This window comes from Schistocerca piceifrons, chromosome 4 (genome assembly GCF_021461385.2).
Source record: "Schistocerca piceifrons isolate TAMUIC-IGC-003096 chromosome 4, iqSchPice1.1, whole genome shotgun sequence".
In the NCBI taxonomy this organism is placed as follows: Eukaryota; Metazoa; Arthropoda; class Insecta; order Orthoptera; family Acrididae; genus Schistocerca; species Schistocerca piceifrons.
Window position 1 is genome coordinate 99,905,717 of NC_060141.1, and position 27,889 is coordinate 99,933,605.

The following is a 27,889-nucleotide window of genomic DNA, read 5'->3' on the forward strand; positions in this document are numbered from 1 at the left end:
ATGTTACATGTTTCACAGTTTCAGCATAACCAGAATGTATCGGTGTGCATACGACATGTTCTAAAACGCTGAGTACAAAAACAGGCTCTTCCTGTGCGCTCACACCTAGGTTCTATTGGTGATAAAAATGTAGTGTTTTGCCGGCCTGTGTGACCGTGCGGTTCTAGGCGCTTCAGTCTGGAACCGCGTAACCGCTACGGTCACAGGTTCGAATACTGCCTCGGGCATGGATGTGTATGTGATGTGCTTAGGTTAGTTAGGTTTAAGTAGTTCGAAGTTCTAGCCGACTGATGACCACAGACGTTATGTCCCATAGTGCTCAGAGCCATTTGAACCAGTCAAGTGTTCTGGACAGCCCTTGGGGTAGGGACCATTTGGATCGTCTTAGTGTCACTGTCCTACAGTAAAAGATCAAACTATGAATAAAAAACAGTTTTTCCTGCTTAGGCAAATGTAACAAATCGGTTGGTTCTTTTTGCATTTGATGGTGTCTACGGTCGACTTGATGGACTTCCGAAGGCAGCATTAATTAAAACCCAAAAAAGTTTTTTTTTACTATTATTTCACCGTCACCAGCGGACCAAAACACAGCCGAGGGTTCCAAGACAGCAATGCACTGCTAATGGCTGAAAGTCTTACTATGTATTCCTAAGATTCAGGTCTGGAACAACCTTCAAATTTTTCTTCATATCATTATCCGTTTCCGAGGTATAGAGGTTCCAAGCTACCCTACTGCTACACGAAAACTACGCATATAACATCCAGTGTGAGGGTAAACGTAGTTTATAAAGTGACGTAGCACGGAGAAATATTCTGTGAAGTGTCTCCGTTATCATCTGGGACCTCCATATGGTAAGACTGAAGCAGATGCATTTTTTTTTCTCTTTTGCGTAAAATCCTGTCTGAGGTCTAAAATTAGTTTTACGTTATTTCGATTTCACATAAGTAACCCATCTAATGTTTGCTGACCAGTACATTTCTTTTCATATAAGTTACAGGCCGTGCCGCAGCAGGAAAAACCCGTGGAAAATGTTCCTATCGGTGTACAAAAATGTGAATATGTCCCCGTTTATTCAAAAGACTGTGACTAAAAAGTGACGTACCAGCTGACTCATTCTACGTTCCTCAGCACATTTGAAAAATTTCGTCTAGCGAACATTTTCACGCCTTTTTTATGCTGAGCGAAGCAGACAGTAGCACTGCCAAAGAGACAGAAAAGTAATAAATACTAGAAGAGAATAGACAGTGGTCGTGTTACAGAAAGAGAAAAGGAGATAATGGTAGTGTGAGAGAAAGAGGGGAACACGGTGGCAGTGGAGCATAGTTAAAAGTGAAAGAACAGTGGTAGGAAAAGAGTGACGGAGAAAGTACCAGTGGGAGAGGAGTAAAGAGAAAGAAAAAGTGGAAGTGGGTGAGAGCCAATGATAATGAGAAGCAGAGTGAATGACAGTGACGAACAGAGTGATAGGGGCAGAGAAAGAGCGATAGAGAGAGATAGAGAGAGATAGAGAGAGATAGAGAGAGATAGAGAGAGATAGAGAGAGATAGAGAGAGATAGAGAGAGATAGAGAGAGAGAGAGAAGCAATCGGAAAGAGTGAATGAGGGGAGACAAGCGGGTCGCGGTGGCTGAGCTGTTCTAGGCGCATCAGTCCGGAACCGCGCGACTGCTACGGTCGCAGGTTTGAATCCTTCCTCGGGCATGGATGTGTGTGATATCCTTACGTTATTCAGGTTTAAGTAGTTCTAAGTTCTAGGGTACTGATGACCTCGGATTTTAAGTCCCATAGTGCTCAGAGCCATTTTTTTAGGGGAGATACGACAATAGTAGTAAGACAGAATGATGGAGACTGTGATACAGGAGGCAATGACTGACAGACACAAATTGATAAAGACTATGAGTTGGGTAACGAGTGAGTGAGAAAGGGAAACTGGAAGTGGATGGGTGCAAGCGACTTACAGCGATGCACTAGTTCAGAAATGGTTCAAATGGCTCTGAGCACTATGGAACTTAACATCTGAGGTAATCAGTCGCCTAGAACTTAGAACTATTTAAACCTAACCAACCTAAGGACATCACACACATCCAAGCCCGAGGCAAGATTCGAACCTGCGACCGTAGCAGTCGCGCGGTTTCGGACTGAAGCGCGTAGAACCGCTAGGCCACAACGGCCGGCGATGCACTACTAAACAACAACATATTCGGATTTTTTTTTTGTGCTTGGGTAGGAACTTTTCTCTGATGTCATTTTAATGAACCAGAAACAAATTGGAAATGCTGTCTTATCGTCATCAGAACTTTAGAGGAACGAAAAGAAATGAGCCTGCATTGCGAAACCTCCCCTCGCTATTAACTAGAGGGAGAAATGATGAAAGTTAATTACCTCTGACGCCAAAGAACCACCCTAATTGTACTGTGAACAGCGGGGTTAATAAACGCTCATTTTCTGCCCAGCAATGGATAAATGGGGGGTGGAGGTAACCACACAATTTCATTAAATATGCACAGGAATTAATAACTACGAAATGAAATTCCAAGTCACAATAAATTTCTGACTTTATTAGCACAAGTAATTTCGTTAAAAATACTGTCAAGTAATTCAGTAGAAGTTTCTCCAGTTGTACCGACAGTGATATTAACCACAAAAAAGAAAAAAGATTGGAGTGATTTATGGTTAGCAAAGTTGAGAAACGTAAGCACGTGATGGTAAGTTCCGCTCTGTAACGCATTAAATTTTGACAGAATCAAATCCGCGACTGAGCAAGAGTGGTTGATTCATGCTTGGAACATAAGTGAAGTTGTTGTGCTAATAAGCCAGCCCCAGTGCCCAGGTAGAATCTAACCGTGAAATTATTGATGGTTATTAAATTCATCGCGACGTATACCGCCGTAAATCTCAACGTCGTTGGGATGTGAATGTGCTGCCTGTGGGAGCTGCCGTCCGCAGCTCGTGGTCTCGCGGTCGCATTCTCGCTTCTCGAGCACGGGGTCCCGGGTTCGATTCCCGGCGGGGTCAGGAATTTTCACCTGCCTCTAGATGAGTGGGTATTTGTGTTGTCCTCATCATTTCATCATCATCATTCATGAAAGTGGCGAGATTGAGCTGAGAAAAGGTTGGGAATTCGCTGATAACCGCGCAGTTGAGCGCCCCACAAACCAATCATCATCATCATCATGATGTGGGAGCTGCCGATGTTTCGCTACGTACCCATGTGTGCGCATCGCTGGTGCGTCGCCCTCGGACGAGGTCTGAACCTTGAGTCTGCTGTGCAAAGTCTCCGCCTATAGCATCCTAGCTTGAGAGTACTCCAGCTGCGTGCGGAGCCCCAAGTGTGACTACCGAGCGTAAAAACGCGAAGTAGCACTGCTTCAGACTGAAACCGAAGTGTCCCCTCTTCAAGAACAAGCTGAAGCCACTCAGAGCAGAATGCGAACAGAAGTTAAAAGCGCACAGCGCGTCAGTTCTGTGAAGTTTCCATGTGTCAAGCAGCAATTTCCAGTCAGGAAGTAACTTACACTACTGGCCATTAAAATTGCCACACCACGAAGACGACGTGCTGCAGACGCGAAATTTAACCGACAGAAAGATGATGTGACATGCAAATGATTAGCTTTTCAGAGCATTCACACAAAGTTAGCGCCGGTGGCGACACCTACAACGTACTGACATGAGGAAAGTTTCCAACCGATTTCTCATACACAAACACCGGTTGACTGGCGTTGCCTGGTGAAACGTTGTTGTGATGCCTCGTGTAAGGAGGAGAAATGCGTATCATCACGTTTCCGACTTTGATAAAGATCGGATTGTAGCCTATCGTGATTGCTGTTAATAGTATCGCGACATTACTGCTCGTGTTGGTCGAGATCCAATGACTGTTAGCGGAATATGGAATCGGTGGGTTGGGGGGGGGGGGGGGGGGTGTTAACACAGAACGCCGTGCTGGATCCCAACGGTCTCGTATCGCTAGCAGTCGAGATGACAGGCATCTTATCCGCATGGCTGTAACGGATCGTGCAGCCACGTCTCGATCCCTGAGTCAACACATGGGGACGTTTGCAAGACAACAACCATCTGCACGAACTGTTCGACGACGTCTGCAGCAGCATGGACTATCAGCTCGGAGACCATGGCTGCGGTTACCCTTGACGCTACATCATAGACAGGAGCGCCTGTGATGGTGTACTCGACGCTGTACCTGGGTGCACGAATGGCAAAACATCATTTTTTCGGATGAATCCAGGTTCTGTTTACAGCATCATGATGGTCGCATCCGTGTTTCGCGACATCGCGGTGAACGCACATTGGAAGCGTGTATTCGTCATAGCCATACTGGCGTATCAACCAGCGTGATGGTATGGGGTGCCATTGGTTACACGTCACGGTCACCTCTTGTTCGCATTGACGTCACTTTGAACAGTGGACGTTACATTTTAGATGTGTTACGACCCGTGGCTCTACCCTTCATTCGATCCCTGCGAAACCGTACATTTCCGCTGGATAATGCACGACCGCATGTTGCAGGTCATGTACGGGCCTTTCTGGATAGAGAAAATGTTCGACTGCTGCCCTGGCCAGCACATTCTCCAGATCTCTCACCAATTGAAAACGTCTGGTCAGTGGTGGCCGAGCAACTGGCTCGTCAAAATACGCCAGTCACTACTCTTGATGAACTGTGGTATCGTGTTGAAGCTGCATGGGCAACTATACCTGTACACGACATCCAAGCTCTGTTTGACTCAATGCCCAGGCGTATCAAGGCCGTTATTACGGCCAGAGGTGGTTGTTCTGGGTACTGATTTCTCAGGATCTATGCGCCCAAATTGCGTGAAAATGTAATCACATGTGAGTTCTAGTATAATATATTTGTCCAATGAATACCCGTTTATCATTTGCATTTCTTCTTGGTGTAGCAATTTTAAAGGCCAGTAGTCTATTTTTCCGCTTCCGCCAATGAAAAAATTAAGCAGATTCTGTTGTACTCCCACCACTAGGAAAACTACGGCCCTTCCAATCGAGTATACCGAAACCCCTCTTCCAGAAACTTGCATCTAAAAAATTTTACATCACGATACTTCAGCCAGTCCATATGTCTTAGATTTGGCACCCTTCGCGTGCTGTTTTCTATCTTGGGAAAATAAAAAGAGAAAAAGAAAAGAGGTATAAACGGTGAGCTAGATGACGAAAAGGCGGTCGAAGTGTATGGCCGTCGTTCCCAGAGACTGCCTGTGAGTTTTATAAAGGTTCCGAGATCGGTATTAAAGCTCCAGAGATCGGTATCTCCCCTAGAAACTTTCTTCCTAAAAACAACTCTCAAGTTCGCTGTGTTCTTTACCAAATCCTCTTTCCATCAGGGAAACGTTTCACAGATTGACCTCAGCAGTAAAATGTTACAGAGGCTGATAGTCTCTCCAGGATTCAGATACAGCATAATGAACGTCCATCTTTAGCACCGGTCTTCGCCTGCCTGAGTCAAGCGTCAGGGGCCGACACTTAACCTGCCTGCCGAACTAGCAGAAGTTGCGATGGTTCTTCTGTTGAACCGCCCTTGTTGCTCTGCGACTGGCGCAGTATGCAGTAATCGTTTTAGCGGCGAAGCCTGGTTCCGCGGTTCCCGCTATTTCGGTGTTGTGCTGCGAGCCGTCCACGGAGGAAAACAAGCCTACACCAGTGCCATGGATATAGAAATCGCCCTTTGTTTTCGATCGTACAAAAATGCAGTGAACGCAATGGGATATCTACAAGTCTCAAGATGGAATAACAGGAAGAAACCACCTGTTGCTGTACTCCAATTGAAATTATTTGCGTTACTGACATTTATGGTGCTTTCTTCACTATTTATTGGAAGTTTGAATGTTTCTGGTACTTCGTGTGGTAGAAAAGAGTCAGTTTGGCTGCTTTCATTATTTCTGCTTGTTTCCCACAGTATTTTCCAAGAATGACGCTGAAAATTGATCACCAAGAGCGGATTTTGTTGACGATCATAATTATTTAAATATAATGATATGGAGAGTGCAGTGGCATTTCCTTTTTTCTGCAACACCGATTTCTACGAAATCGGCCCCCAGTTTCATTTGGATAGTCACACGTTGCTATTTAACAACAAACAGTGTACCGATCAGTCTTCTCTTTGACGAAGTAAGTATTGTCATCCACGACCAGTATCTTCAGTTTTGCTACTTGCCAAACTGAATCGACCTTTTCTTGTGGTATGCGTCAAAGACCTTAGTGGTAAAGTTGACCAAGGAGCACATATTAAAAACTTTACAGCGCTACAGCACTACGTCTTTAAAAATTCGTACTGGGGGTTCTCAGCAATTATTTGTGTTATTACCCCATGTTAAGATATTGGAGCGATATGCTAAAGACCACTCCTCACGCCGTCCCCACAAACGTTAGGTGTTTTTCCAGCTTTTTTATTTTTCTTCACTTTCTGCTCATTTATTAAATCAGACATTGTATGGTATGGTATGGTATGGTATGGTATTGTATTGTATTGTATTGTATGTTAATCGGGGACCTAGAAACGACGGAGAGGCTCCGTCCCCGCCGCAGCCGCAGTAGTCCACAACCCCACGACGACTGCCGCAGTCTACTTCAGCCCCCCGCCGCCCCACACCGAACCCAGGGTTATTGTGCGGTTCGGCCTGCGATGGACCCCCCTATGTTTGCGTGGTAGAGTAATGGTGGTGTACGCGTACGTGGAGAAGTTTGCGCAGCAATCGCCGACATAGTGTAACTGAGGCGGAATAAGGGGAACCAGCCCGCATTCGCCGAGGCAGATGGAAAACTGACGAGCTTGATTGACATGAAATTTGCAGAGAAGTAACCTTCTGTTTGGAAGTACAGCTCGAAAGGCATTCCTTTCAGCGCTGCTGTCATTTGTCAAAAATATTTTTGGTTGAAAAACCTTCTGGCAAGTGTCCTCGAAATAATCTTTCGCGGACTGAAAGGCATGTACGTATGTAATTTTCTCGAGATAGACTTTTGTGCACAATGACATCAGTTCACCATCACAAGCACTGAATTTTATATTAGTAATTATTCTAGTCTCCATTGTATTTTACAATTTCGTAATTTTCCACAAGACCACCAAGTACGTCATCCAAAAGTTCCATATTAAACACGGAAAAAAAAGAAAACATAACCTCAGTCGTTGGTCAATGAAAAACAAACGTGACTGACGAACGAAACGCAAACAGCGTGAAGCAAGTGTCTGAACTTCATGCCTACGTTCCACGCATCTCCTTAATGACCTGTTTGGAAGATCAGTTTGCGTTTCAAACCTGTGCGTGATTGGAGGACGCGCGCCTTGAAATGAACACGAGGTTAGGAAATTAGCGTAACAAACATTTCATAGTCCAAGGCACTATTACTTCTTTCTGAGCACCTAAAAGGAAATACGCGGCCCGGACTGGTATCCACGTTGACTGCTTGTTGTGGATTTCGTGGCTGAAGCTGCGATATCACGGTGTCTGAAAGCATTTGGAGGCAATGGATGGAAGAGCCCCATGTTCTGTTGCGTCTGCACGGTATCACCGACTGTCTCTTCACTTCTTATCAATCTACTCAGCTCATAAACTCTCGAATTTTACCATTGGCGCATTAAATTTCCAATGCTGCCCCATGGGTGATCAGCGTTTCATGACCACGCTTTCCAGTGCAGGGTGGATATTTCCTACCTTATTTGGGCTGGTGTTTGATTCCCAGGTTGGTGTCTTCCTCACACTTTCACGGTCAAGGCTGCTCGCAGCATTCGTCGCACATTGTTTCGATGTTTTCCTACATCCCCTAAGTTGCTGTGGAAGTAGCCACGAAACAATTATTTGTGGTAGCTGTTTCTGCATGAAGCTTGAAGAGTCTTATGTTTGTGCTTTGCCTACGAGACGTTCGTGATTTATGAGCAACCTTCTTTATATTCCAGCAAGCGTTACTTGAGCAGGCTGACTTCTCCCACAGTTCTTTAGTCTCCTATGCACCCCTATGTGAATTCTTGGCACTTTGTGTCTATGCTCCGTCCCTGTGCCTGTGAGGTGCTCGAATTCTCGACATGTTCTCGCTTTTTAAGGCAGGTGAAAACGGTTGCAGCCAGCCAGAAGTTTCACACGCCTCCACATGAGCATTCTTGATTCTTGTGTGTCCATGCTCTATCTTAGTGATTGCGGAGATTCACAGTTACCTGTACGCTACACATTGTCCACAAGACTGTTCGCAAGGTGTCCATTCTCAAAGCGATGCGAGGGCATCCTCCAGACTAACACCTGCACCGCTGCAGAAAACCTCAATGTCAACAGCATAACCAGACAGAAGCTATATAGTGAGTGCTAAAGCCACAGTGTTTCCCTATGGTGATAACAGTGCTAAATATGTGCTGTAGTAACATGACATACAATCACTTCTAGAAATGTGTGATAACTGTGTAATTAACAAGAAATCTGTTCCTCATATTCCAGGAGGGGGCACATACTGCCCTTCTGGCCCCTTTTCTGATGTTTGTACTTGTTATAGTTCCAGTACCCAACGAATATTAGATTTTCGTATAGTTCCTGCTCAATTCTCTCGTGTGATGTAAGTAATTGTGCCAAATTTAATTAGCTGATGTGGATTTGGTAGAGATTTTGATGAGATTAATTCCACCGCTGAACCAGTCATAGTGATTCACTCCTTTTCCCTATCTTTCTGTTCACGACAAACTCTACCTACCCCCATTATGTCATTTTATGCTGTCGATACATTTTACCTGTCATGCATTAATATGGTAGCTAAAGGTGAGGTCTGTGTAAAAGGAGGCTTACGGCTGCTTCTAGTGACGTCACAGCCTGAGAACTACAGGACGACACAAACGCAACTTGCTAGGTGTTCACGGTGTGATTTACACTATGACATATTGGTATAAAGTTGTAAACCGTCATAGATTCTGCATTACACTGTAACCTCCCAACAGTAAAAAATATAAGTATATAATTCACATTCAGCGTAACCTCCCAACAGTTAAGTTCCGTAACCTATCAATAATAAAATGTGACTAATCTCTCAATAAAAAATTGTGGCTCACTTATAACCTTTCAATAATTGACTGTGAATTTAAACAGGTAAATTTTGGACCTCAGCAGAGCTGCATCATGGCCCTGAAAGATCATTCTGAATAAATTGAAAATTCTTACCTCAGTATGGGCGCCGGATAACGCATATATATATATATCTGCTCCTATATGAAATTTTTCTGGCACAGCCCAGTCCGATGCTGGCCGATACATTTATCATGTACATAAGAAACAACTGATTTTTCTTTACAATAATCGGGATGATCATGGATTGGAGAAATTAGTAAATTCTTTAAATTGAAATGAATGATAGTCAAAAGTTAATTTTTATAGGAAAGATTATTGTTAAAAGATTTTTAAAAACATTTCCGTGGGACTTGATATAACCATACTACATATGCGCGAGGCTGCTTTTACCTTATACTACAACGCTCAGGCACCGCCATCGCTCCCACGGCCGGCCCAGCCAACTCGATACACCAGACTCCTAGCAACTACTTACTCCTACTGCTACAGACACTGCTCTTACTGCTACAGACACTGCTCTTACTGCTACAGACACTGCTCTTACTGCTACAGACACTGCTCTTACTGCATACAACACTGCTCTTACTGCATGCAACACTGCTCTCAGGTCCGAGATTCTCTTATAGCTTTCATATCGCAGGCAGCGCGTAAGCAATCCATCGAAATTACATCTGCTCGAGTGCGCTAGCAACAAATGCCTTAATCATGGACCTCTTAAAACACTGATATTACATTAAGCTGTGGAAGAACTGAGTGTAACACTGGCATCGTGGCGTCACGAGAACTACCTGTCTGTTATCACAGTCTAAACAGGTGCGGCGCTTAAATCCGGACAAGTTTCAATTTGAAATAGTTCGATTCTTCGGGTACCTGAGATCAGCTGTTTACAATATTGATCAACTGTTTGCAATATTGTGACCAAGTATAATACTTCGGAAAGGTTCCGCTAACCTGATGAGGAAACCTCATTCAAGGAAACCCATGTCACGAACTGCGGCAGTGGTCGAAAACGCTCAGGCACTGATTTCGGAGGACCCGGGGCAATCTCTGAGGAAACTATCATCAGTGTTGAATGTCAACTTGCAAACAATGCAGAGAAGGACCTCATACGAGCCATTTAGTCCAAAATTAACCTTCGGATAACGTTGTCATGTGCGGTCAAAGGATTTCTGGCCCTCGAATCGCCGGGGTTGGAACAACCTCGACTCCTATATTTGGAACGTAGTCGAAAGAGTTGCCAGTAAGACGAGGCACCCTAATGTTGCATCTCTGCGCACCGCTATCGAAGCAGCATTCGCGAATATGGAGAGCGCTCTTTTAAAGAGTGCATGCGACCGTTTCAGGACAAGATTGGAAGCAATCATTGGCGGCTGAAGGGGGTTAGATCAAGTGTAACTTTGATAAAGGTCGGATTGTAGCCTATCGCGATTGCGGTTTATCGTATCGCGACACTGCTGCTTGCATTGGTCGAGATCCAATGACTGTTAGCAGAATATGGAATCGGTGAGTTCAGGAGGGTAATGCGGAACATTGTGCTGGAGCCCAACGGCCTCGTATCACTAGCAGTCGAGATGACAGGCATGTTATCCGCATGGCTGTAACGGATCGTGCAGCCACGTCTCGATCCCTGAGTCAACAAATGGGGACGTTTGCGAGACAACCACCATCTGCACGAACAGTTCGACGACGTTTGCAGCAGCATGGACTATCAGCTCGGAGACCATGGCTGCGGTTATCTTTGATGCTGCATCACAGACAGGAGCGCCTGCGATGGTGTACTCAATGACGAACCTGGCTGCACGAATGGCAAAACGTCATTTTTTTCGGATGAACCCAGGTTCTGTCATCCGTGTTTGGCGACATCGCGGTGAACGCACATTGGAAGCGTGTATTCGTCATCGCCATACCGGCGTATCACCCGGCGTGATGGTTTGGGGTGCCATAGGTTACACGTCTCCGTCACCTTTTGTTGGCATTGACGGAACTTGGGACAGTGGAAGTTACTTTTGAGATGTGTTACGACCTACTTTTGAGATGTGTTACGACCCGTGGCTCTACCCTTCATTCGATCCCTGCGAAACCCTACATTTCAGCAGGATAATGCACGACCGCATGTTGCAGGTCCTGTACGGGCCTTTCTGGATACAGAAAATGTCCGACTGCTGCCCTGGCCAGCACATTCTCCAGGTCTCTCACCAATTGAAAACGTCTGGTCAATGGTGGCCGAGCAACTGGCTCGTCACAATACGCCAGTCACTACTCTTGATGAACTATGGTATCGTGTTGAAGCTGCATGGGCAGCTGTACCTGTACACGCACATCCAAGCTCTGTTTGGCTCAATGCCCAGGCATATCAAGGCCGTTATTACGGCCAGAGGTGGTTGTTCTGGGTACTGATTTCTCAGGATCTATGCGCCCAAATTGCGTGAAAATGTATCACATGTCAGTTCTAGTATAATATATTTGTTCAATGAATACCCGTTTATCATCTGCTTTTCTCCTTGGTGTAGCAACTTTAATGGCCAGTAGTGTAGTAGGGAAGACGTTTGGAGTCACACTAGACGGAGTATGCGCCTGTTGCAGGAGAGACGACGGGCGCGGCGGCGCGCAGCGGCTGCCTCCCGAGCAGCTGCGCAGCCTGCTGCCCTGGAGCTACCTGGCGCCGCCCGAGGAGCTGCCGCGCCGCCACGCCAGGCAGGACTCTGACGCCGACCTGGAGATGCCGCCGGTGCCCGTGCCGGACTACACGCTGCACTTCGGGCAGCGCTCGCGCGACCGCCTGCCCTCCTCCAGCCCCGCCTCGTCCTCGTCTGGGTTCGCCGAGGAGCGCACTCGTGCCGCCGGTAAGCCTCTCCTCCATCTGCGCGTTGTTGGACCGTATATAGCAGAGGGCCATCAGTACAAGTTTATCCACAAGAACGGGTGGTTATAATTCAAGTGCAGCTACTCACAGAGGTTTCTCATTGTAGGCTATAATTATCGTATGGCAACAGAACTAGGTACATCTGCTAATATGTTAATGCAAAATCGATTTATGCAAAAAAAATGAATAAATAAATAAAATAAAATAAAGAAAAAAATAGTTACAATTTTGGCCACCAGGTGCAAATCTGGCGCTGTGTAGGATCACGCCAACGTCTCCAATGCACATGTTGAACAAATTGTGTAATCGGCAGTTAATAACAAAATCATCATTATGTTCTCACTTGTTTAATCTGTTCTGCTCACCTTCTGTTCCTAATGCATTACACATGTCTCCATCTGGTGGTTTGAAAAGTTCTCGGAATGAAATAGAAAAGAATTACTTACATCACAGAAACTTTACTTTTCAATGTAGTCTCCTTGTAGATTAATGCACGTGGTCCAACGATGTTCCAGTGCCTTCATCCCATCTCGAAAATGAGTTTCCTCCGGGCCTGCAAAATACCGGGTGATCAAAAAGTCAGTATAAATTTGAAAACTGAATAAATCACGGAGTAATGTAGAGAGACAGGTACAAATTGACACACATGCTTGGAATGACGTGGGGTTTTATTAGAACCAAAAAAATACAAAAGTTCAAAAAATGTCCGATAGATGGCCCTTCGTCTGATCAGAATAGCCATAATTAGCATAACAAAGTAAGACAAAGCAAAGATGATGTTTTTTACAGGAAATGCTCAATATGTCCACCATCATTCCTCAACAATAGCTGTAGTCGGTGTTGTGAACAGCACTGTAAGGCATGTCCGGAGTTATGGTGAGTCATTGCCGTTGGATGTTGTCTTTCAGCAACCCTAGAGATGTCGGTCAATCACGATACACTTGCGAATTCAGGTAACTCCAAAGCCAATAATCACACGGACTGAGGTCTGGGGACCAGGGAGGCCAAGCATGATGAAAGTTGCGACTGAGCACACGATCATCACCAAACGACATTCGCAAGAGATCTTTCACGTGCCATCTGTCGGACATTTTGTGAACTTTTTTTTCCCCTAATAAAACCCTGTGTCATTCCAAGCATGTGTGTCAATTTTTTACCCCTCGATCTACATTATTCCATGGTTTATTAATTTTTCAAATTTATACTGACTTTTTGATCACCCTGTAATAGTCAGCTCTGGCTATCAATTCCTCATTTGAAATGAATCTTCGTCCACCAAGAAAAATTTTCAGTTTTGGGAAGAGATGGAAGTCCGACGGAGCCATATCAAGTGTATAAGGCGACTGTGGCAACAATTCATACCTTAGTTCGTGTAATTTTGCCGTGGCGACGGCACGTGTGCGGGTGCGCATTGTCTTGCTGAAAGATGACTTTCTTCCTTGCTAAACCTGGCCTTTTTACGCATACCTTTCGTTTTAATTTGTCTCACATCTACATCTACGTGATTACTCCGCTATTCACAGTTAAGTGTCTGGCAGATGGTCCAATGAACAACCACCTTCAAGCTGTCTCTACCATTCCACTCTCGAACGGCATGCGGCAACAACAAGCACTTAATTTTTTCTATGCGAGCCCTGATTTCTCTTATTTTATCATGATGATCGTTTCTCCCTACATAGATAGGTGCCAACAGAATGTTTTCGCAGTCTGAGGAGAAAACTGGTGATTGTCCAGGAGGTTAGCATAGTATTCTCCAGTAATTGTTTGCCCATTGGGGGAGATAATCTACCAACAGAATTGCTTTCGCATCCCAGAACACTGATGCCATGACCTTTCCCACTGTAGGCATTGTCTTTGCTTTCTTTGGTGGCAGAGAATCAGCATGTTTCCACTGCTTTGACTGTTGTTTTTGTCTCTGGGGTATAGTAGTGCACTCAAGTTTCATCTGTGGTCACAAACCAGTGCAAAAATCGTGTTTGTTCCTCCTAAAATGGACCAAAAATTGTCCCAATATGTCCATTCTCATGCGTTTTTGGTCCGGCATCAAGAATCGTGGCATTTTGCAGATAATTTTTTCATTTATAAATCTTCAGTTAAAATGTGATATACCCTCTCAGATGGCATCTGGCAAGTGTGAGCAATTTCACGCCCATTCAATCGGAAATCCTCCATGACCATTTTGTGCACTTTTGTAATGATTCCTGGAGTAGTGCCACATCATGGCCGACCATTATGCAGATCATCATCTAATCTCTCCCAACCAAATTTAAATTCATTTGTCCATTTGGCAACAGTTTAATATGAAGGAGCAGAGTCTCTCAGTGTATTCTGGAAATCAGCATGAATGTCCTTTGCTTTCATGCCATTCTTTATGAAATACTTAATCACTGCTCAAATCTCAATTTTTTTCCATCTTCACAAATCACTACGAGTGAACAGCAGCCATGTCGCCACCACAGCTCTCTTCCAAGAGCACTGACATGGCGCATGTTTACAGGCGACAGCCCAATGAATATCACGTGAACAACTAGTTGCGCTAGCACTGACCTCTCATATATTCATATGAACTATTTTTTTTCCAGTGTAAATCATTTCCAATTTGAGGCATTAGAATATCAACCAAGTTTCGCTGCCATACCATAATTACAGCCCACAGTCTGCTGAAGTAGCAGCACTGTAATTAAAACTATTCAATACCTCGGGGGTTTCAAATGGCAACTGCACTTAAACTAAAGGCTGGAGCACGAAAAACCAGTCCCCAAGTACAGACTACTCACTAATTACACACAAATGTTACCTGCCATGATTAGGTACAACAGCAGCATTAGCTTATTTGTTATTTCTTTATCACCTAATTGTTACATGTTTATTGATTTGCTGTTGTATCTACTCGTGGCAGGCATCTATTTGTATGTAACTAGTGAGCAGTCTGTACTTGGGCCAGTTTTTAGTGTGCCACCCTGTACAGGATATAAATAAATTGGATACATGACAGTGTGTAGAGCATCACTCCATTTTACTTGTAACTTACATCATAGGTGCCCAATATAGGCTCCGTTCTTGATACAGCAAACATCATGTGCAGTTCACTGAAGTCTTCATTGCAGTTGACTTAGAAGGCACAAACTCAGCAGATTGACATTCAAAACCATTCACTAGCATGAATGAATTCAATATAACGATATGGAGTAATGATTTGTATACATGTTCCAACATGCCTGCCCTCTAGTGGTGTAACTGCAACTACATCAAAATGTGCACAGTGAATTAAAACTTGCACAGGTGCTTTACGCACTTACATGTGTCATTTTTCTATATATCTTGTAGTTTTCATGCAGCAATTCTATGTGCTTATGAATAACACTGTGTTGTCTCAGATACTTCTCTTTGTCCCTTGCATCTACCCGCTTGCATATGATGGCTTTTGCATTACTTACAGCTGCATCAGTGATTTGTGTCATATTTAAAAATTACTTAGTGCTACATGGGTGTGGACATTGGCTCCCACACATTCAGATTTCAAAAATTTGCAATATTATCTTGCGCACTACATACTGAATGTAGGAACACATTTTGTAAGACAGCTTGTAACTAAATTGCTGTTAAAAATGGTTTCTAAGTTCTTGCTAATGTGCTTAGCAACACAACATATACTTTTTCTTCCACAGACTTCAGCACAATCACTGCAAAACATTGTGAACAGGCAACAGTTACAGAATATATGTAGACAGTGGCATTTTGCATAGAGGCAATGTACACCAGCAGAGAGAGTTACAGGCATCTGATGACACTATTGCATGCAGTACATTCCAGTAATTATTTTTAATAGGCAAATTATGTAATGAAGTTAAAATTACTTGCAGTAATGTTACTAGCACAATAAATTCTACTCTTTATTGCTGCAAAAAATGTATGTGTTTTGTTAAAAATTTTACCAGTGGTAAAAGTCATCTCTCATGCATGTTCTTTTGTTTGTATGATACTTAAAATAGTGACAGTCATGTCACCAGTATAATAAACTACAATGGTCATTACTATGTAAAACATAATGAGGTTTTACAACATTGTGATTATAGTAAGTAGTAGTCCATCTGGTTCATTAGTTAACATGGTACTTAGAATTTTATTGCAGTTGTTCAAAAACCTTGTTACAAAAATTGGTTGAAACAGTTTTCAGTAACATCATTAATACAATCAACTACATTCGTTTGTCCCCTGTATTGATTCTACTGATTCACATTTAAAATTCACATTAACATCACAAATTTAATATAGTACTACAGACACTAGCAAACAAAATAACGTAGCTCCACAGCACTGCCAGACATCATGATGGTAAAAGCAGTCACTTGTATCTGCTGGTTCATCTGGTACTTAAAATATGACTATACTTTGATCTCCTCCAAAATGTTCATGGTTTTCCCTTACTAGTTGTGTGTAAAATTTTTAATATTTTGTTTATGTCTAATGCAGATTGTCTGTCTTCCCTCAGTCTATGCGCATCATGTTAATGGCTTATTCTCACCCTCTGACATGTTCCTTAAAATGTATACTAAGATTTAACAAAGGCTTAATCTGAACATAGTATGGGTTATTGAAGTGAAATGGAAATGAGACAAGGATTTTTGGTCAGCTGAGTGCAGTGTAATATCAACAGCAGCAGAAAAATGATTATGAGAATATGAAGAAATAAAGAAAAAATATGATACCGAAAAGGTAATACAGTATGTAAAGGGAGATGAAAATTCAATAGTCATGGGGGAGTGGAATGCAGTTGTAGGGGAAGGAGTAGAATAAAATGTTACTGGAGAATATGGGCTTGGAACAAAGAATGGGAGAGGAGAACAACTAATTGAGTTTCGTTACAAATTTCAGATAGTAATAGAGAGAATAATCTCTTCAAGAATCACTAGGGGAGGTGGTATACTTGGAAAAGGCTGGGTGATATGGGAAGACTTCAGTTAGATTACATCATAGTCAGAGGCAGATTCTGTAGTCAGATATTGGATTGTAAGGCATACCTAGGTGGCAATATAGACACAGATCACAATGTAGTAGTGATGAAGAGTAGGCTGAAGTTAAAGATATTAATCAGGAAGAATCAATACACAAATAAGTGGGATGTGGAAGTATTAAGGAATCAGTTCTTTAAGGCTATAGATACACCAGTAATGAATAGCTCAGTAGCACTACAGTTTAAGATGAATGGAAATCTCAAAGGACAATCACAGAAGTTGGAAAGAAAAACACAGGTACAAAGAAGGTAACTTGAGGTAACCATGGATACAGAAGAAATACTTCAGTTGACCGATGAAAGCAGAAAGTACAAAAATGTTCAGGGAAATTCAGGAACACAGAAATACAAATCACTGAGAAATGAAATAAATAGGAAGTGCAGGGAAGCTAAGATGAAATGGCTGCATGAAAAGTGTGAAGAAATTGAAAAAGAAATCATTGTCAGAAGGACTGACTCAGCAAATAGGAAAGTCAAAAAAACTATCAGTGACATTATAAGCAAGGGTGCTAATATTAAAGAGTGCAACAGAAATTCCACTGTTAAATGCTGAGGAGAGAGTGAATAGGTGGGAAGAGTACATTTAAGGCCTCTGTGCAGGGGAAGCTTTGTCTGACATTATAGAAGCAAAAACAGGAATCAATTTAGAAGAGAATTGGCATCCAGTATTGGATTTAAGTGAGCTTTGGAGGATTTAGAATCGAGTGAAGCAGAAAGGATAGATAACGTTCCCTCAGAATTTCTAAAATCATTGAGGAAAGTGGCAAAAAAAAAATAGACTGTTCATGTTGGTGAGTAGAATATACGGGTCTGGCAACATATTTTCTGACTTCGGAAAAGTATCACCCACACAATTCTGAAGACTGCAAGAGCTGACAAATGCGAGATTTATTTCAAAATTAGCTTAACAGCTCATGCATACAAGTTGCTGACAATAATAATATACAGAAGAATGGAAGAGAAAATTGAGGTTGTTAGATGACACTCAGTTTGGCTTTAGAAAAAGTAAAGGCATGAGACAAGCATTTCTGACGTTGTGGTTGATAATGGAAGCAAGACTAAAGAAAAATCGAGACAATATTATGAGAAGGAAAGTTTTTTTCTAAATCGAGACATGCTCATGTGATTTGTTAACCCGGAAAAAGCATTTGACAATGTAATATGGTACAAGATGTTAGAAATTCTGAGTAAAATAGGGGTAAGCTACAGGGAGGGGTGGGTAATATACAATGTGTATAAGAACAAAGAGGGAATGATAAGAGTGGATGACCAAGAACAAAGTGGTTGGGTTAAAAACAGTGTAAGTCAGGGATATTGTCTTTTCCCTATTGTTCAATCTGTACATCAAAGAAGTGCTATCCTAGTGGAAGTGAAGAAAAAGTACATGATCTCTTGAATGGACTGAACAGTCTCATGAGTACAGAATATGAATTGAGAGTAAATCAAAAAGACAGAAGTCATGACAGGTAGCAGAAATGAAAACAGCAAGAAAATTATCAGGATTGATGGTCACAAAATAGATGAAGTTTAGGACTTCTGCTACCTAGGAATCAAAATAACCAGTGATGGATGGAGCAAGGAGGACCTCAAAAACAACTAGCACTGGCAAAAGGGGCTTTCCTGACCACGAGAAGTTACTAGTATCAAACATACGCCTTAATTTGAGGAAGAAATTTCTGAGATAGTACATTTGGAACACAGCATTGTATGATAGTGAATCACTGACTGAGGGGAGAAACCAGAACAGAAGAGAAATGAAGCATTTGAGATGTGCTGCTCCAGATGAATGTTGAAAATCAGGTGGACTAATAAGGTAAGGAATGGTAGGTTCTCTGCAGAACCAGAGAGGAAAGAAATATATATATAAAACACTGAGAAGAGGGGACAGGAGGATAGGACATCTGTTACAACATGAAGGTATGACTTCCATGGTACTGGAGGGAGCTGTAGAGGGCAGAAACTGCAGAGGAAGAAAGATATTGGAATATATCCAGGAAATAATTGAGGATGTAGTTCACAAGTGCTACTCTGAGATGAAGATAGTGACAGGAGAGGAAGTCGTGGTAGTAAGAAGACTGATGACTCTAAAAGATCTCACATTTGAGAGAAAACAACCACACCATATTAGGTGCAAACACAAAATTAAAATTTTACATTGAGCTAATAACAAAAAACCAGGAACACTTTGCAGGAGCTTGAGTATGCCAGCATCTGAAAAAACAGCCCTCACAAATATTAAACGACCAGACAGATTTGACAAACATGAGGTCTTTGGAAAACTTTAGTCACACTTTAAGCACCATATGAGCAAATGAACACAAATGACATCTTTTACCCCATAATATCTAGCAGTGCTGCAGAGCTTTATTTTTTGTGTGGTAATGTCTGTTGTACAACATTGTATTTGTGATATTAATCTGAATTTTAAATTACCACATTAGCAAAATGAATACAAGTGATCATTTTTATAGATGACAAAGAAGATTATAACAGAAAGATTGTATATTTTATACAACAATAACCATTGTAATTCATTGTACTAAGGACATTTATGTAAACAATTTCAACAGATGTACATAACAAGGTTTTCGAGCAACTGCAGTTCCATTTGAGTTAATGAACACAAGGGACTACCTTTTACTGTTACGACAATGTTATGAAATCACACTATATTTAATACAGTAACAACGATTTTGCTTCATTCTAATGGTGACATTGTTGTGGGTATTTAAGTATCACACCAACTAACAAACGTGAGAGACCACTTTCACCATTGGCATAATTTTTAACAAGACCTTGATATATTTTATGCAACAATAATGAATGCATCTACATCTAAATCTACATAGACATATATAATCTGCTAGCCACCAAGCGGTGTGTGGCAGAGGGCACAATTCACGCCATATTCATATTCCCCCCCCCTTGTTCCACTTGCAGATCGTGCGGGGGGAAAACGATTGTGTGAAGGCCTCAGTATAAGCTCTAATTTTCATATCTGTGATTGGTGATCATTGTGCGATTTGAAAGTTGGCGGTAATAATATATGCTCCACATCGTCTGTGAAGATCGGATTTCGGAATTCAGAGAGCAGCCCCTTCCGTTTAGCGTACCGTGTATCTGCAAGTGTGTCCGACTTCAATCTTTCTATGAGATTTGTAACACTCTCACGATGGCTAAATGTACCAGTCACGAATTTTGTCACTCTTCTTTTGACCTTCTCAATCTCTTGAATAGGACTCGACTGGTAAGGGTCCCATACAGACATCCAATACTCTGACTGGACAAGCTAACATATTGTAAGCTATTTACTTTGTTGAAGGACTGCATTTCTTCAGGATTCTACCAATAAACCACAATCTAGAGTTTGCCTTACCCATTTATTGTGTAATATTATCATTCTATTTGAAATCATTTCGAATAGTCACACCCAGATACTTGACGGATGTTGCCGCTTCCAAAGACTGGGCATTTATTTTGTACTCGTATATTAATGGGGATTTTTGCCTTGTTATATGCAGTAGGCTACACTTACTAATGTTGAGAGATAACTGCCAGTCATTACACCATGCATTTATTTTCTGCAAATCGTCTTTGATTTGTTCACAACTTTCGCGTGATACTACTTTTCTGCAGACTACAGCATCATCGGCAAACAGCCTAATGCCACTGTCAATACCATCAACTAGATGTAATTGTACTAGCTACACTGTTGTAAGTAATCTTAACTTACACTATGAAATATTTTTAATCAATAATAATGACAGGTACTTAATTGTGCAATACTGTTGTTATACAACTATAGCTCTCTATGCTTGTATACATAGACTATAAAATGTAATGGTCTAAGCCTATTCTTTGAGCATTGCCTGTTGCCCCATTTTTATAACACCTATGTTTAAGTCTGTGGAAGCAAGGACAGATTATCCTGCTACATACATTAAGCAAGAACTTAAAAGCCATTTGTTAACAGCAATGTATTTATGTGATGAATTACAAAATGTGTTCCTGTATTCAGTACATAATGTAATATAATACATGATGGAATAAAGGTCATCTTCAATAAAGAATTGGACAGCTTACAGCGGATATTTAAAGTGGTTTTATCATCCATAGTTTTTTAGGTATCCTCTGTCTAGTAAGGAAGCCTTTCACTCTGATAAAACTCCAAAAGCGGAGAGCCAGGTGTAGTGAAGACAATGGCTTTAGTAGATTTGTTGAACCTTCAAAGATAAAACAAGGAAGAATTGCAGAACCTGCTGAATGGAATCAAGAGCTTAATGAGCACACACTGTGGACTGAGAGTACATTAAAGACAGACAAAAATAATGAGGTGAGGTGTAGCAGAAATGAGAACAGTGAAACATCAAAATTGGAGACTTTCAAACAGATGAATGATATCTTCTTCCTTAGAAGCCAAATAACAAATGACGGACAAAGCAGGGACAACATAGGAGGGAGATCAGCACAAGGAAGGAGAGCATTTGTGGCCAAAATAAGTCTGCTAGTATCAAACTTTGGCCTTAATTTGAGGTAGAAATTTCTTAGAATGTATGTTTGGAATACATCATTGTAAGGAAGTGAAATCATTAAAAACGAGAATTGAAATGTTCGAGATCTGGCTCTATTGAAGGATGTAGAAAATTAAATGGACTGATAAGCTAAGGAACTGGAAGGTTCTCCACAAGATCATTGGGGAAAGAAACGTGGAAAATATTGAGAAGGAGGTGCAGTATGATGGGACATATTACTTTCCATGGTACTTGAGGGAGGCGTAGAGGTAGAGATTAAAGACAGAAATTGGAAAACATTCAACAAATAACTGAGGGCATGTCCAAAAGAATAGGCTCTGCATGTGTATAACTAGGGCAAGGCTGCCCAGTGATTACCTTCAGTGCAGATGCACAAACATAAACAAATGCTTTTAGGAATTAGCAAGTTGCTGCAGGTAGTTAGGGTAATGATCGGGGGCAAAATGTCACTAGCATGTGGATGAGTTTGAAATCTGAGTCAGTCAGGGACCATATCCAAATGGCCGAGGCAGGCTAGGTGACCATTCATCAGAAACAGAAAAAATCTAGGTTCTAGTCCCTGTCTCGCACATATTTTCAACTTTCTCCATTGATATATTTCAGTGCCCAGTAGCAGCCAATCTTTATTTCCTTTGGATCATAACCTTACATGTGTTGCTAATGCTAGTAGCCCTCCAGTAACATGCACTGCCAAACCATGGTACACAGAACACTTGTCAGGTGGCAGTTTCAGTGGTTGGGCATAGAATATTAGTATGCTAATAAAAGGTGGGGAGTGGTGCTGTAGACCGTAGTTTAATCTTACTTGTAGTCCAGTAGCTAGTAGCCTCTGCCATGCACTTCAGTGATTTGTAATGTAGATGTAGATGTACATGTAGCAATCTACTGGCAGTGTGTACTGCATTTTACTAATGCCTACCAAAAATAGTTTAAGGCTACAATTATTGCTTTATAATTTTATGAAGTTCTGTTGATGAAAAATCTGACATTTTAATTCTGAGAAATATATACCTTCATCATGAAACCACTGATGATACTTCATATTTATGAATTACAGAGCACTCCCATGCAGCAGCTAATCACTATCGATTGCTTTGCCATTTTCAAACTAACATCAACTGACAATTTCCCTCAGTAATTACAGCAGAGTCAACAACAGCTTGTAGCAGTCAGTTGTCCAGCATTTCTTTTTCTTTCTTTTCTTTTTTTTACAGGTGGTAGACGCAAGGAGGTGCTGTACTAACCATGGCCTCCAGATCCATCTATTGCCCCTTCAAGACCTGCTCTAAAGCTGTACCAGGATGTTTGCAGCCTAAGGGTCTATCGCATACAATAGTCTACATGTACATGTGTATATAATCACCTTGAGCATATTTCCAAGACACTTTGATAAAAGTTATAGAACGAGTTTATGACTGAGGTCTTCAACACAAAGAATGAATATATTTTTCCTCAGAATGAAACTAGGTAACATAGCCATCATCTAATTAGCAAATGGATATTGGCTTAAATTTTTCCACTATTTCACAGCCTGGATATGAAAATGTCCTAGGCTTTCTAAAGAATTTCATATTTTATAAAACAAAAATAATTTATGTAAGTTACAGCAATGATCCTCCATTGTATCTTGTCACTGAAAGTAGGGAATTTAATTTCGGAAATCATTTTTGTAAGAGGCATATCTCAACAAAAGGGAATTTTTTCTGATAAGAGGAGTTTCGTTTACCATTTCTCTTATTCTGATCTACTATCAACTGCTTATAAGCACACATTCTTCTGCTATGTGGAGTATGTAAATACTTCCTTCTAGCATGCTGTTTTGACTGAAAATGAATAGGTTGTAAACTTTATAGTTCATCATAATGTGAGTGCAATACAGCTGCCCATAAGTGTAATATAACTGTTTATAATTTATATAACATAAATTTTAAATCATGATATAATTGAAAAAGCCATTTATTATTCGATTCACTTTATATGTACAGTAAAGTGCATTATAGAGTATGTCTTAATTTTAATGGACTGGAATATTATTTTATGAAGTAATTGTAATTTTGTATTGTTGGACAGTTATAAATATAACTTATTACTGTTGTAGCGATGGGATTAATTTAATTACTGTAAAAGCACACCAGTTGTTCTGTAAATCCTTTAGTCCACTGCTGCCTTGACCATTCTGGTAAGTCATTTTCAAGTGGTTCTGAAGAATTATGCTCTAGAGAAACAACTTCCAGATGATAAAAGTACAGGTTTAGTGGATATAAAATCTTATGTTGTTTTTTTTATTTTACTATCATCAGCAATGGGAAGTGGATGTTAACAGCAGACAGATTACAAATATTCCAGAAGCAGCAGCTCCTACTCCATTCTTATCAGGTCTGGACTCAAAAAGCTCAGAGAAAGTCATCGCAAATAAACACGGATATAGCTACCTCTTTTCCTAATAAGAACTAATAGGTACATTGTACAGACAGCATCCTGTAAAATAGAAATATTTGGAACATCAGAATTTTATTTTATGATCGTATGTCACCAAAAAGAGGACACAGACTAATGAGATCGATTTTCAACTAAAATTAAAAAGCAGCTATGCATAATGGCTATAATATGCAGTCCAGGTTCTTGGACAAATCAAAAACATCTTCTTTCTTGTCTGCTTACCTCTAACAACCAACAGCCTAGTTTTAAATTCCACAGTTGCAGGCAGATGATTGTTGGATACCCCATTTCATTGTTGAGGCAGCAAGGCATCTGCAGTCTGTTGAGTCTAATTTGTTGTTCACATTGTTAGTCAGATCCTGAGGTTTGGATGCTGTAGTGGATTTACTTTGGTGTTCTATTCCTCACTTAATTTATTCTTCAGACAACAAGTGTTTGTATCTCAGCAAGCTCTTGATCTACTACAGGCTTCCTTAATATTATTCTTCAGTCAAGAATATCAGCTTTGACTGGTGATGTTTGACAGTCTCAGTATTCACATAGGAGACCTAAGATGCGGTAAAGCAATATCGCAGAATTGGTAATGAGTGGAGTGGACTTTGTCTGATTCCTGGCTGGGTCAGAGATTTTCTCTGCTCAGGGACTGGGTATTGTGTTATCATTATCATCATGAGACACACAAGTCGTTGAAGTGGCGTGAACTAAAAAGACTTGCATCAGGTGACCGGTCTACTCAATGGGATGCCCTAGCCACTCGAAATTTTATTTCAGCATCACAGTGTGTTACTTGCACATCAATCTTCTTTTCAAAGTAGCTCTTTAAGCAATATGCATGTGCCAAGTTTACCACACACCATACCAAACCCTGTGCATCAGTGAGCAGTGAGCTTGCTGGTGCTCCATACGTAGAGACGATCAGTTTGTACAGGACATTGTATCACGACTACAATAGTCCACTCAGAATACCTTCAAATCTTCTTCAAAGACCAAGAAAAAAGTTTACTTCGAAAATCTTCTCTGCGGAGATTAAAAGAGTTGTAAGTCCTGTAGCTGGTGAGTCGTAAATGTAACACATTATTGTGAATTTAGTTTATAGAGAATCTTCCTGTCTTCTGTCCCCTTAGCTTAAATAATAGGCCAGCATGTTTGAGGTTTTACTTCGCATAGAAGGTCCTGGGTTTGATCCGTGTTCAAACTGATTGATTAAACAATAATATTTCTGTCAAAAAATACTAGAATTATTATGCAAAGATCTGTGTATGTATAGTCAGCAAATATGTGCAAGGTCAGATATTATCACAGTTAAACATAACTAGACCTGGATTAAGACAGTGACTGAAATGTAAGCAGATGAATAGTTCGAAAAAATGACCCTTTCAGAACCACTGGCTACAATTGTGTAGATTAATATTAACTGTGTATTAGCTGCAACAGAAACATTTTTGTTTAATGGAAACTTCATGTACTCGTCTGTGAATTTTCAATCTTTTCATCATGCATGAGCGCTCCCACCTGTTGCCCACCACAGTAAAAATATCAGAAAGTGAATGTAGCAGTGTGCAGCAGCTTGTGATTGCCAGAAATCATGGAAGTTGTTGGTTAGCATACTTCACTGTATAATTGAATATTATTATTGTTGTTTTGCACAGCAATTACTAAATTATCAATTTATTTATTTCAACAATGAATATTTTAAAATTATTAATTTTTGCCCATAAAAAGAAGCCAAATGTTCAAAATATGTATTGGAAACAGGTATATATATATTTGCATAAATCATGCATCTAAATCATTAAAAATCACCTAAGACCATTAAAGTATAAACAGAAATTTCGCTTCGTCCAGAAAAAACTCGGGCGTGAATTGGTTAAGTAAAACAAGATAGGTACTATACAGCCTACAGTCAACATTCCTAAGGCAACCATGACATCAGTTATGTTGGCTGCATTTGAAGAGATATTAAATGCAGTAAATGTATACTAATTGACAGATGCATTGGCTCTAGAAGAATACCACTTCAAAAAGTGTGATAATGAAAACTTGGAGATATATCATTCGGTAAGTTTGCTATGAGATCTTTACAAACTCCTGACTGTTAATATAACTAACCACCTCACAAGAGTACTGGATTTCTTTTAAATTGTTGAGAAAGCAGCATTTCAGAAAGGTTTTTATACTATGGATCACATGCAGACTATTTGTATTCTTCTTGAGAAAATAAGTGAGTATAACACCAGAATCCGTCTGGCTTTTATAGCTTACCGGAAACCTTTCGACTCAATGGAGACAGAGACAGTCATAAAGACCCTGTAAAATGCCAGGATATGTTAAAAGATATATAAAGAGCTTTAAATACATCTACGAGCAAGCAAGAGTGACAGAGTGGATGAATACATTTTCACCAGAAAGATTCTGTTTGGCAAAGGAGTTACCCCTTGCATTCAAAGAAGTCTTCAGATCACTAGACTGGAATAATGGATGAATAAAAATCGGTAGCTCATATCTGAACCACCTGCACTTTGCCAATGATGTGCTAATAAGTGAAGATTTGGAAGAACGAAAGAGTATGACTGAAGAACTAAATCTTGGCACTGTGAAGATTAGCTTGGAAATGAACATCAGTAAAACAAGCGCAGATAACCAACCACTTAGTTGGAAACCAGTCTATAGAAGCAGTTGATGAACACACCTATCTTGGCCACAAAATTAAACAAAAAACCAATCAAAGTGCAGAAATTCCTCTTATGCTAGGACTGAGTTGTTTAGCATTCCAGAAACAAATTCATTCTGAGCAAGCACTACGTCCCGAATAAGCTGAAGGCTAATGTCTATAATAAGTGCCGTTACAACCCAAGGTCTGAAAACTATGACCTTGACCAAAGCAAGTGTTCAACTACAGCAGACACAATGGGCCACGAAGGAACAGTTGCTGAGAATAGGCTTATAATAAGAGACACTAGAAGAAGAACAAAGGTAACTAACATCCTACAGAAAATTCAAAGACTGGGAATAGCAATGGGTCAGAGAGGCTGAAGCGGTTTATTAATAACCAAGATGACTACTCATAACTGTGGTTGCCCTACCTGTAACGTTGTCTCCATTATTCGTTTAATCAAAGGGTATAAGTACACTGTCCGTCCAAAAAATTCCAAAAGTAATTTTAATCCTGGCGTAAAAGCGATGTTAGAGCAGTAACAGTGGTGACAACATGAACTAACAGGAAACAACAGATGTGTATTCGACCATTCAATTGTGAACAGGCAGTGTTAAGTAATGCACAGGCAACTGTGGTGTGACAACGTCGTGTCATATATTGGATCACATCGAAAGCAAGTGTCCGAAGCATTTGTCCCGGGCAACTAGACTCGAGAGAGAGGAGGGTGGGGGTGGGGAGGCACGATTTGACTGAAATGGGAAACGCGGACAATTCTTTACTGGAAAAAAAAAAATCATCGTGGTTGGATAGACTTGGAATAATCAATATGAACCTACCATAAAACGATAAAGTGCAGAACTGGTCTAACGGTTCTCCAAGACTGAAGAGTTTGCGAATGTGACACACATTTTCATGACAGGTTTAAGTCTTACAGGGTTGTATGAATGGTCTGTACATTGTACTCAGTTGGGGGGAAGGGGGGGGTTATGTAGAACAACTGAAGCATTAAAACAGCCATCTTAATTAACTTTTCACTTTCTTTTTATTAGGCCAGTCTCGAAGCTTTTTGGACTGACAGAACTGAAAACTATCAAATCGAAAAATATTTATTGCTACAGTTCTCAGTCATTTCTGACATGGGTGTACTTTTTGTCGCTTGTACATTAATTTTCAGAATAGTTCACTATTGTGGCACCAACAGAAGCTGAAGAGGATAACGTCGAGTTACATTTTCTGAATGTCACCTTTATTGCAAGAAAACGATATGAAGACTTCAAATCACGATCTTTACCAGCAACCCAAAAAAAATCTGCTCTA

The 27,889-nt window shown here is 40.9% G+C and overlaps 1 protein-coding gene across 1 annotated transcript in view; it reads left to right on the forward strand.

Moving 5' to 3' along the window:
* Window positions 1–23,493, forward strand: part of LOC124795632 — a 318,228-nt gene extending 294,735 nt beyond the window's left edge. The window contains exons 9-10 of the mRNA XM_047259704.1: window positions 11,652–11,911; window positions 22,692–23,493. Coding sequence (XP_047115660.1) covers window positions 11,652–11,911; window positions 22,692–22,720 — 289 coding nt within the window. The 3' untranslated portion in view covers window positions 22,721–23,493. The remainder of the gene's footprint in view (window positions 1–11,651; window positions 11,912–22,691) is intronic.
* The last annotated feature ends 4,396 nt before the right edge of the window (window positions 23,494–27,889 follow it).